The 12,297-nt window shown below is 37.2% G+C and overlaps 2 protein-coding genes across 2 annotated transcripts in view; one reads left to right on the forward strand and one right to left on the reverse strand.

The window, feature by feature from the left end:
• The window catches only part of METTL15 (methyltransferase 15, mitochondrial 12S rRNA N4-cytidine), a 188,221-nt gene that overhangs the window by 66,608 nt on the left and 109,316 nt on the right, over positions 1–12,297 (forward strand). The window lies entirely within an intron of this gene.
• The window catches only part of KIF18A (kinesin family member 18A), a 41,791-nt gene that overhangs the window by 20,805 nt on the left and 8,689 nt on the right, over positions 1–12,297 (reverse strand). Inside the window, 6 exon segments of the mRNA XM_080405290.1 lie at positions 135–299; positions 4,206–4,368; positions 8,145–8,254; positions 8,511–8,585; positions 9,466–9,642; positions 10,964–11,161. Of these exon segments, the coding sequence (XP_080261416.1) occupies positions 135–299; positions 4,206–4,368; positions 8,145–8,254; positions 8,511–8,585; positions 9,466–9,642; positions 10,964–11,161 (888 nt within the window).

The following is a 12,297-nucleotide window of genomic DNA, read 5'->3' on the forward strand; positions in this document are numbered from 1 at the left end:
AATTTGAAAACACCCTGGAAAAATGGCAGAAGCCATGAGTAAAAGAAAGACTAAGAGAGAAAAAAAAAAGTCTATTAAAATCAGATGTTGTCTAGAACACATGAAATCTGCCCTTGAAATGAAAGTCATCTTACCTTTGGAATACAACCATCTTGACCCAGGAGGCGCATTTCATTTTCAACTCGATGCAGCCAATCGGTATTTTCCTCAAAATGTTTGACCTCCTCTTCTTTCTTCTTCTGCATGTGTACACAGTGAGTTCTAAGCCTTGCAAGCCTTTGATCCGTCTTGCAAGTGGCCTAAAAATCAGCATTTGAGGGAACAACTTTCAAATAATGTTCACAAACATTTTTGTATAAAAAGATGTTTTTTCCATACCTTTATACTCAACTGGGCATAACAAACATTTTGCATTTTTGACCAGTTTAAAACAAGCGAAGTAGCACATTCTCCTTATGGTCGTTACCGAACTGCATTTAAACATTTATCTTTTTTTCTTTTTACTGGAAGCCTTTACAACAGATTACGCTACAGTCATTCGATTACACCTTTAAAGAACAATTCAATGGATTTGATCCGTTTGTGTTCTAGGCCATATTTATCTTGCGTTGGAAAGACTGGAAAAACTACACGTGCAAATACAAACACACTTCTAAATGTAACATTACCTAACTCAAGCATGAAGAAATTTCATTTGCTTTGCTTTCCTAAGGCATTATGTCCTAGAAAAAGCCTGCTAAAGGACAAAGTATTTGGCAAATTGAAAACCCTCTATCTCCAAGTACCAAGATTCCTCCGATGCTTCTCTGAAATCTCACAGCAAAAAGGTACAAAACCAGCAGCAGTAAGCTGGGTATGAGTAGGGTAAGTGTCGTAACAAGGCACAGAAGACTTCCTATTCAGCGGACAACTATAGTTAGCAGTATACTTTAAAAATTAGGTCAGACTCCACTGGCCATAGAGCTCTTCAGCAAGAGTTCACAGTTAACCTTTGCCTGAATTTATTTAGCTAAAAAACCCAAACCCACAAACATTTGAAGTATACTGCCACAGTCAACAAAAAGTTATAGAACCCATTTTTTAAATATCATATAACCTAAATCTCTATGTCCATACATTCCAAATTTAATACCTAAAGAAAACTTCATTAATTAGAATAAATGTAGATATTTAGAACAGCAAGCCAAATTAGTTCTATTATAAAATGTCATAAGCAACTCTGTACCTCCCGTAAAGCAGAAATTAATCTGTCTGGTGCCCTTCTGAACATACTGTAGGAAACAGGAACAGTATGTGGAGAGATGCAGATTGCACCTCTTAAGCCGACTTTTCCAAAATGCTTATTTCAACACATGGCATACAGAAACGGCATGGTAGAAACACCTGAACTACGTGCATGCTCCAGGCAACTTGCCAGGGTCTAAGACTACATTCTGGCCAGAACTGCCCTTTTCTTTTCCTTTAGACTGCCTTAGCTGCTAAGAGGATCCAGAGAAGACAGTCACTTCATAAAGGACCCATTCCTTAGAGAAAATACCAGGAGGAAGAGTTAACTGGCAGACTAAAGCTTGCAATGATCGCTGGCTCCCTCTGATCACTGAGGCTAGGGGAGAATGTTCAGGACTGCTGAAGCAGAGAAATTCAAATGCATTATTTTGCATTCATCAGCTTTTACACAGTGCAGGAGAGCTATTAGGATTGAAGGTGGTATTGATAACATCCCAACATTTGATGAACCCATCCCATATGTTCCAAGGAATAAAGGATATGTTACAACAGAAGAAGTATGGTTATGTGTGCTAGCTCTAACAACCCCCTCTGGAACACAGTAGGAACTGGGTTGCTACTGTATTTTGTCATTAAAAAAACACCACAAGAGACACAGAAGAAATCATCCCTCCTGGGCTGAAGAACTGGGACATATTCAACAAGTCGTTTTGAATCCAGCATGGGCAATTGCAGTAAGCAGAAATACTGAAACCATGATTGGACTGACTGATGGCTTCCTAGGAATATGCTCCTTTTCAAGACAGTAAAAATAGTGTTAAAAAGGCAATCAGAAATGTAGGAACAACTTAAAACCTAATATATATTTTTTAAAGTCTATCAAAAAAGCACCAGCAGTTTTTTGCCATGCCTTTAAAAATAAAAAAATAAAAAAAGTTTGTAAAACAGATTCCATGACTGGTGCAAAAACTTTCAAGATAAAATAGGTCAAAACCGAGCAGACTTCCTTAACCTCTCCAAGACAGTTAAAAGTAACTATAACACAGGGCACAGGTTAGCTTTTTATGTTTCCATACAAAGAGGAATGCTCTGAACATGTTCTCCTATTGGCACAAAGGCTTTCTGGCTAACATTGCTGTGACGGATACCTTGCAAGCAAAAGGAAAACAATATGGATGCAGAAATACGGTAACAAGTGGGAGAAACAGGCATTAGGCAGGAAGACTTAAACAGGCCCTTTAAATGGGCAACATTCTATTTCCAAAAAAGCTGCAAACAGGGTCAGTTATGTAGAAAATGCGAAGGACTTATTAGTCCAGGATGAACTGAATTTCCCAAGATAAACTGTTGCAAAAGTTTTGCAACAAGAAAGCATTTTTAAGAACAAGGATTAAGGTAACCTAAACTCATACTGGAGTTTTTCCTTCTTTCTGAAATTGTTTTAAATTAGTGTGCAAACTGGGGTTGTTCAAGTATAGATAAGATATCATTTGCTTCATGTTAAGTTACCTAAAATCATTATCATATCTAGTTACTGAGCACAGACAATTGTCACAGAAATACTTTAGAAGTAAAACTTTTATCGTAAAAATTAATATTTCAGAAATACTCCTGCAGCCTAACGGTATATATTTTCAAGAGAGAAAACCCAACAACAAATGTGTAAAAATTAAAGGAAGAACAAAAGCATTACAGTCCACAAGGGAAATGTGATAATCACTTTGGTAATCAAATGCCTGGGTTCCAAATTAAAAACCAATTTGTTGTAAAGTAGTCACAAATGGACATTTAATTTTACTACTACAGTGACTCTCATTGATAAATAAGGCATCACATTTACAAAGGATCAAGAGTCACTGTCCTATAAATCATATTTACAAGTTAGCTGATGGCAAAACCAACATTTGAGTGAAGCACTGCCAACACTCAAAATCAAAGTTAAATCACCTCATAAAAGAATTCATACAAAAGAGCCTATCAAGGTATACCTCATCATTATGAGTAGATACACATCTATGTTCTAGTGTAAGCAGCATTTAGAAATATGGCACAAACAGAAAATATTGTTTCAGAGTTTCTTTGGCATAAAAGAGAATTCTAGTACACATTAGTAATTTGAAATATCTTCATTAATGACAACCAAAAATATGTGATTTATTTGCACTTTGACATTTGTTTAAGGACAAATTTTCATGTGAATCACTAGGAAAAAAACAATCATATGAAATTCATTTTTGGCCAAATACAGATTGTTACTGTGACTAAGCAAGATCAGCCCCACCTTCAACTTCACCTGTACATAAGACATATATTCCTTTCAGGTGACTTTTATCAGAAAAATTGAGATACTGTCTAACCATGCTTACTTATTTCGACTTTGATTCTTCTAGAAAGACACAAGCATTTCATGCTCTACAACAGCACTTGCTCATACTTAGCCCCCAGACTCTTCAACTTCAAGGCAACTAAGTGTAATTAGTTCAGTTGACATGACTCAGTCTTTAAGCAGCTATCCAAACATCTTTCTGGTGACAAATGAAAACACCAATGATAATAATAACTCTCGTTTAGCCCAAAATTATGCATTTCCTTATGAAACACAAATAGATTACTGAGCTTCAATGGCTGTACCATATGTACATAAACATGGTTTTTGACAAGAGCACGATGAGTCTCCTAAGTCTAGTCAGGTCTTAAGTAACTATGCAATCAATCTACTTAAGGACAAATTGAAAAGCTTTCACAATTAGCAGCAATAAGCACGCATCCATGCACTGTGGAAAAAAACACAGCTGGCATTACTACTATGTTGTCAGAAAACGTTATCCGAGTGATAAGTAGTCTGTCCCATTTTAATTAAATATTTCAGCATTAAAGAATTATACATTTGCTTAAGCAAAATTCATACATTACTAATGATAAATTAGTTAGTATAATTAAGAGAGCTGATACCTTGTACTGCAGCATATAAAACTCACCCTTTCTACTCTTTCTTCAGAGCACATCAGTTGAATTTGTTCATGACATTGTTTCTGGTAATATGTCTTCAATGCATTTTCTTTCAGTTGCATTTCCAACTTGAGGTATTCTTTTCTGATTTCCTCACGGTTTGCAAACACATTTTTAAGGATTTGTTTGTATCTAATAGAACCAAAGGATAAGAATAAGTAACAGATTACTTAAGACTTTTATGATCACCTCCTTTAGAAAGGGAACTTGCAATTCCAAGCAAATAAAGTAAACATAAAAAAGTAAGCCTGTTTTCAGTGAGCACTAAAAGGGTCAGTACATCAGTACAGATTTTTATATACTTGAACCGGAAACAGGATGTGAAACTTTGAAGGGGTCACTAAAAATAAGCCTTGTATTTATGAAGATACCGCTGAAACCCTCAAGACAGACATCTGGAACATCCTCACATCTCCGCCTCCAATAGATACTACATACTTAGGTTCTCTACTTCTTATGCCAATTCATTAAACAGATCAGATGATTGTTACCATAGACACACTAAATCGCCCTTAAAAAAAAAGAAAAGCCACAAGAGTCTTTAGCTGCTCACTTTCTCTCAAGTTCCGTTGTACAATTTTGATCACTAATGGTCCACAAAAATCAGAACGTGGATCGTGTTTTAACACATGTTAAACTACACTAATAGGGGAAAGAAACCAAGTCTGTGATAGAAGGTACTTAGAAGTTATTCCAAGGAAACCAATGTTTACATGGCCTCATATTCTGATTATGCCTAGTCTGCAATGCAAATCAGAATGACAAGGAGAAAGCCTGGAAGCATTAGCTTGATGCAATATAAGTTTCAGAAGTGGTGCTCTTTCATTTCACTCCTGAATACTGAAAAAGCAGTACAGCATAGCCCAAATGTGGTTTGGATGTGGTTTCGAGCAACCTGGTGTAGTGGAAGGTGTCCCTGCCCATGGCAGCGGGGCTTTAACTAGACAATCTTTAAGGTCCCTTCCAACCCAAATCATTCTATGATTCTGTGATAGAAGATACTGTATATCACAGTAATAACCAACCTTGTATACATGCCATTTCATAACACCCTATTGACTTATTAGAACTTTACATAAGGCACAGTTTAACATGGAAATGTTCTGAAGATATGCATCATTTGAGATCATTATACAGTGTTTAATATAAAAATCATAAAATTAAGTACCACACCGTAAATACTCCATAAATAACACACAGGTTCAACTAGGGAGCAAGTTGAACTATGTAGTTGACTTCTTGCCAGTATGTTTCAGTATTTTATAGTCTAAAGTCTGAGTAACTCTGACTCCTTTATTCCAGTGTCTTATTACTCTCATTTAAAACCAAAAAGAATTAACAAAAGAATTCTTAGAAATTAAATGGTTTTACATAAAAGCATCCAGCAAATACTGTCATTTCTAGGTAAAAATAAGTACTTCAACACACAGAATTTAGAAATAATATTTCTTTAAGAATTGTAATAGTCAGCTGCAGAGCATCAGAGTTCTTTACCCTACACTGCTACTATCTATGCAATCATGTCCACTGAATAACTGATTGGAGATATTGTTCCCTCCTTAGTATCCATAGAAACATAGTTCCTCCTCCCAGCTGCCTGGGAAACGCAGCAATTAAGAGATGAGGGTGAATCCTCTCAGTTTCCCTCACAGTAAAACCCTGGGCATAATCTGAGAGGCTGCGGATTCTGATTCTATGTACAGTCACTGTGAGGAACTATTACCAGTAAGTCAGCCTTTTGTGTACAGTCATCAGTGTCCCAAATATAGCGTCAAGTATAGATGCCTCTGCAAAACTCCTGCCTTGAGCTGCATTGACTCTTTCAATAAGCACACTTCTATTCTTATGGAGTTATTTTTACCCTCTCTTCTTCACTTAAATATGACAAAGTGATCCTGTAGGTATATCCAGGTTATGAACTTGCTGGACTACCTAGTCTCAAAGAGCCTGTGGACCTGTCAGTGACAGTTCCAAAGCCAGTGTCCACTGTCTACCTGAACAGGTTCAAGGCTTAAAGGTTGACAGACATTACATCTCCAAGCCTTAGACAACAAAGGGAGCAGGAATGACCTTTGGATTTGAGCAAGCGGTGTAATCAGTGAGTCTCTTCCAGATAACAGTGAAACAAAAGCCACAGGCAGTTGTACTGAAACAGGATTGTGGATGAAGTGCTCTACCCTGTCCCAAACGCAAGGGAGTAGACAGAGTATCTCCAAAACCTGTAAAAACAACCTGTAAAACCTGTTTTGTGGGGGAAATCAACTCATCACCCACACCAGGTGGATCCTTATGAGGAAGAAGAAAATGGAACATTCACTTTATTGCTGATACCCAGTGGGAATGGGATAGCCTTATATGTATCTCTGTGGATCTCCCAGAACATTAAAACCCAAACATTCTGACCAAATCTTGGCATACATGTCAGGATGTCCAGCATTTTGAAAAGACTTACCCTCAACTGATTCTTCTCACACACATCCCAAATGAAACAGAGGGCAAATCACAGGAAATTTAGTTAACCTTAAAAATGTACAGTGCAAAAATACGCAGGAAATCTGTCAGAACTCTCAATGTGACTCAAACCTACACTACTTTTGAAAATTAAAATTAAATAACTCAAGACATTTATTGAAACCTCCGGAATGCCAGTAAAATGCTCAGTTACAGAGCATTTTGCTTTGAATGGGTTTATAATTTTGCCTCAGGTTTTCCAGTTTAAAAAATACTACATTCAGAGAGCCAACACAAAAAACTTTAACTGAATAAACCTAGGTCAATATCTCAGAAATATGTGATGAGATATGCGGAGTCAGATCCAGGAAGACTTTCACACCAAAACCTAACCTTCTTATGGAATAGATTGCCTTCTGTAACAAATTCACATCTCACATGCTTCAATTTGTTACTTTGTGTGTGTTCTTATGAGAGGACTGTCACATCAGAAAAGATAGACAAAAACATCACCAAGAGGAAATAAAAGACCACGAAACATTAAAGCAATAGAAAGGAACCTACAAACAAATTACACTCTCTGTGGAAAGAAGAGCTTCAAGTTCTTGCCTCTCTTAAACCTTGCTGGAAAGATACTACTGAAGTAGTATCTGCCAGCAGCAGCAGCTGCTCTCACTTACACAAACTACATTCTATCCACAAAAATGAGCTGTTAAGTAGCTTTGCTGAAAGCTAGCATTCATACGCTCCTCCCTGCCATGTGCACGTGGTCACTTCCTGCACATGCATACACACACACATTACTAAAGTAACTGAACTAGACTGTGAGTAGAAACACCACCATTAGAACAGTGTAGTTTTGGAATTTTTGCATAATGCAAGAGACTGCCAAGTTCTGTTTGGTAACGTGCTTCTAGAGTTACTAAAAAAAATATAACTAAATATTCTACTGTTTCACCAAAATGTATCCTCTTGATTTTAAAAGTCTAGATCTTGACCAGTTTACCAATAATATAAAACTATTGTAACTTTCTCTTGTAAGACACTTTCACTTTTTTGGGGTTATGAAGATAAGCTTCCTACCAGAAAACAGGATTTTTTTCTTCCTGTTATTAAAGGACTCTGCCTAGTTTTAAGAGTCTTGTGAAATGGAATTCTATCATCCTCCAAGTGTGACTGTTCCATAGACAGATCTATCAGGAAGTTTTTGTTTCTATTCTATTAATAGAAGGTTAATATCAGGATACTTCAAGTACATGACTTTGGGTTTGTTTTAAATCCACCACCAAGTTGTTCTGGAAAGGAGCGATAAGTTATGCAAACCCACACCTAGTTTAAGTAAAGCAATGTTAAAAATGAGGAAATAAATATTGAAAACATGAAGTTTGTTTTACAAATACTTTTACAAGCTATGCAAACTCCCATTTCTAAGCGGGATTGTACTGTGATTAATTTACCTTTGTATTTCTGCTTGCTGGGTGTTTGGAAGCGTCGCAGCTGTAAGATTTTCCGGAATGCTTGCTTGCTTTTCTTCATATTCTCTCAGTTTCTCTTTCAACATTAGGATCTAAAACAAAAAGGTACCTTTGGAATATAGTTGTTTCCGTTTCTTTAACCTTATCATTCTGTGCTTATGCCTTGAAAAGCTTTACTAACGGTAGTAGGTGATATTCCTTGTAGAAGACAAAACTTTCTTACTTCAAAAGGCTGTATAGGAGAATTAGTACAATATTGCCTCATAGGTTCAATCCCATAGACATTTTTTGTATTCGAAGTTATAGCAATTTATCTTCCAAACTTTTAACAATACATTTTTAACATACCTCTTTCTTTTGTTCGTTGCAAATTTTAACATACTGGCTTATGTGACTGTCCAAACTCACAACATTGCTCTTCAACTGTTAAAGAAAACAAACAAATTAGAATTTAGAAGGTTCTTTCATGTTTTCCTGCATAATAAATATACTTTAACTACTACATAATTACACTCGCATTATAATATAAGGGATGAACAAAATCTTGACTTTCACAACAAAAATGTGACACTCTGCTTTTGAAGTCATCTGTTACGTATCAATGGCCATGAAATTTCCCCTCAACAGAACAAAAAAAATAATGACATTTACATGCACGAACACATTTTGCATTTATTCAGACAAGTTTTATTTAATGCACAGCTTGTGAATTTAGTTATAAAAACTATCTTTAAGTATGCAACAAGTGGAAACTACAGTCAACCCCATATTACATAAAAAAAAAAAAAAATCAAACTGCAATAAAACTGTTTATGAAAAAAAGATCAGAATAATAGAGAGCAGAAGACAGGACACACCAGTAGCTTTTTATTTATCAATATAATCTCATTTTGCTTCTTGGCCTCAGCTGAATTCTACCTGTAACAAACCTGGAGTGGCTTTTATGCAATTGCTCAGGTATTTCTTTAATATGCTTTACAGTTCCATGAGAAATTAATAGTAAGATACTGAAACTGATTGGAAGTGTTTTGTGAGCATCAAATTTAGAAATAGTCCTCAGCTGGTAGAATTCACAAACTGGCAGCATAATCCCATTAATGAAGCTACGTTGCTTTTAGGCCAGAACTAGTAACTACTACATCCATCAATCAGGTGATGAGCTGACTGCAAGAAAGAAGGTAACTGAAAAAAAATTCAGACTAAATTGAAGGAAATTATTATCTTCTGAAAGAAATAATTTTCCTTCTCTTAACACTACGTTATTATACTTTGACAGAGGATCAATAAACACCAACATACTCACAGAAGACTTTATATCTTTCGCTCGGTTTGCATACTTGAGAGTATTATATGTATCATCATAGAACATAGAAGACGGACTAACAGCAGCTATCATTATTGTTCGGCAATTTCCTCCAAGAGAATCTTTCAATAGACGAGTAAGTTTGCTGTTTCGATAAGGAATGTGCTGTTTCTTGCTCTAGAAAGAGTTATATGCATTTCCATGGGTTAGACAACTGTACTGTAATTATTCACCTGCCTAAAAGTCTGCTTAGAATTTCAACAATGCCATAGAACATGACAAACAGCCTTGGAAGTTTTCTTTGATACAAGTAATTTTTCTCAAACTTACAAATTTACATCTCAAATGAATTTAAGTCTCTTGGAATATTTAAAACATTTGTAACACACGCGTTAGCCAGGTTACTTTCTGATGCCTGGACACGGAACAACTATGTTTGTAATGCGTGCAATCAACATAAAAGGTAGGCTGCGTTAAACTTCTTTCAGTTCACAGAATAATCGAGGTTGGGAAGGGTCTCTCAAGATTCATCTAGTCCAATCCCTCTGCTCAGAGCAGGGCCAGCTCAAGTAAGTTGTCAAGGACTATGCCCAGTGGGGTTTTTACTGTCTCCAAGGATGGAGATTCCACAACCTTTTCACGCAACCCAAAGTCTGCTTTGTGAAGCTTTTTTTCAATCATACCTACATAATATTAATCTCATGGTACAAAGCTAAGTCACTAAGACCCCAAACCCACACCAAGTAACTCAACACAAAAAAATCTTACTTATGTCCATGGTACAGATTTTAAATTCTGCCTCCCATTCCAACAAAGTGGTAATGAGAATGTGCAGCATCAGGAAGGGTAGTAAAAGCTCTGATTGTTTTCCCCTGGCATATTTGAAGGGGGAAATTGCTAGCTGACCAGAAGGACAAAACAGGTGTAGCTGTACACCATGGACTTGACTTTTGCTAAAATTCAGATTTTGTCATTCTCCCACACAAGTGTCCCCACTCCTTCCCTTGAGCTGGTGAGCCAGATCAGGAGAGTAATTTGCTACTGTGAGCAGGGGGTGGGGGACAGTGGAGGATGTGGGTATGCACACATATGTTAGAGCTCAAAACCCCCTCAACTTTGGATGTTTTCTCCTATAAAAGCCTTTTCCCCCAAGATTTAAGGGCATAAATCTCTGAAAAATCTTTGTCCTTGTAAGCCTATTCTACTCATACAACTTCCTGTACATGTTTGATTTTGAAAAAGGTGGCTAAGAAAAGCAGGTACATTCATCTTTGACACTATCCTCGGGTAGCAGCACACTTCTTGAGAAGTCTTTCCCACTGAGGCTGTCTTTCAGCTATCACAGAGATGATGGCGGAAAGCCATAAGAAAACCTTAAGTGAAAGTTATGATGTAAGAAGCATCAGCAATGTAATCCCCATTACTTAAAAAGCACTTACTATTTTAAAAAATGTTTTCAGAACGCTAGGAGGTGCGGAAGTGGGAAAGCAGCACGTACCTTTGGGTCTGCCAAGGCATTAATGACATTTCCAAGAGCTAGCAGGGAGCGGTTAATATTTGTTCCTTCCCTAAACCGAGCCCCCTTGGCATTTGTCACGCTGGCACGTTCAGATCCTGCCAGGTCAATGAGAGACATTTTGGCGATGCGAACATTTTGATTAATGCTTGCTGTTTTATCTTGCTGTCTCAGATAAATCTACAATAAAAAAAAATGAAAATAATTAAGAAGTAACCACTAACCAGTCTGTTCTTACTGTAAGCAGTAGGTTAATTTTACACTGTAACAACTGTTTTCAGAAATTCTTATTGGAATCCTTCTTGGAATGCAAGTTAAACCTTTCGGTACCTATCTAACACCAACAGGCAGTTTGGCCTAATGGAAAACAGTGAATCCATTTCTGATACTTACGTCTTAAACTGACCTGCTTTAGGTATTATTAGGGGGAAAAAAAAAAAAAAAAGCAAGCAGAGCGTGGTTGCATTGGGTTTGGCTGGGATGGAGCTGATTTTCTGCATAGCAGCCTGGATGGTGCTTTCAGATTTGTGACTCAAACAGTGCTGATCACATTACACACCAACATTTAGCTTTTGTTGAACAGCAGTTGTAGGCATCAAGGCGGTGCACAAGAGGTTGCAAGGGGACAGCTGACCCCAACTGATCAAAAGTTTCTCCAAGGTAACCATTGCTTGAGGACTGACTGGGCATCAGTCTGCCAGTGGCAAGTGGTTGCTTCCCCTGCACTCACTTCACTTTTTAAGGGAACCACAGACTTTTATCCTCTCGCTCTTGCTTCTGCCCCTTTTGATTCTTTCCCCCGTCCTGCTACAGAGGATTAAGTGTGCAGCTGGGCCGGGGCTTACTGCAGTGGTGAAGACTGGTGAGCTTCAAATGAATTTCACAGCTAAAATAGCTCTTGATTCTCCTGCACTCAAGATGTACAACATACTACTGCACTTCAAACTGAAAAAGATGTTATTTTTTTAAAGGCCCCTTTTAGGGTATGCCATAAAGTCATACAGAGAGATAAACCAGGAAAAAAGCTGGACTTTCAGTGATTTAGACTTCAACTACCATTAATAGGTAAACAATATTCATTTACTGCTGTGAAAACACACACTGCTACAGGGTCTTTGGGAAAGCTGTGACCCCTGAGGCCACTGGTTCCTCCTCATGCCTTCTTTCCTGAAATTTTCACAGTACAGGAGATATACAAGGAACTAAATGCTAACTTCAGGTTTATGAAGAAGCAGGCAGAGCATGATTACACAGTCAGTAAGAAGAATTACAGTTATCCTTAGATGGCTTTTACTTTTTCAGGATTCTCTGCAAGT

This window comes from Falco punctatus (assembly GCF_963210335.1).
Source record: "Falco punctatus genome assembly, chromosome: 10".
Classification (NCBI taxonomy): domain Eukaryota; kingdom Metazoa; phylum Chordata; class Aves; order Falconiformes; family Falconidae; genus Falco; species Falco punctatus.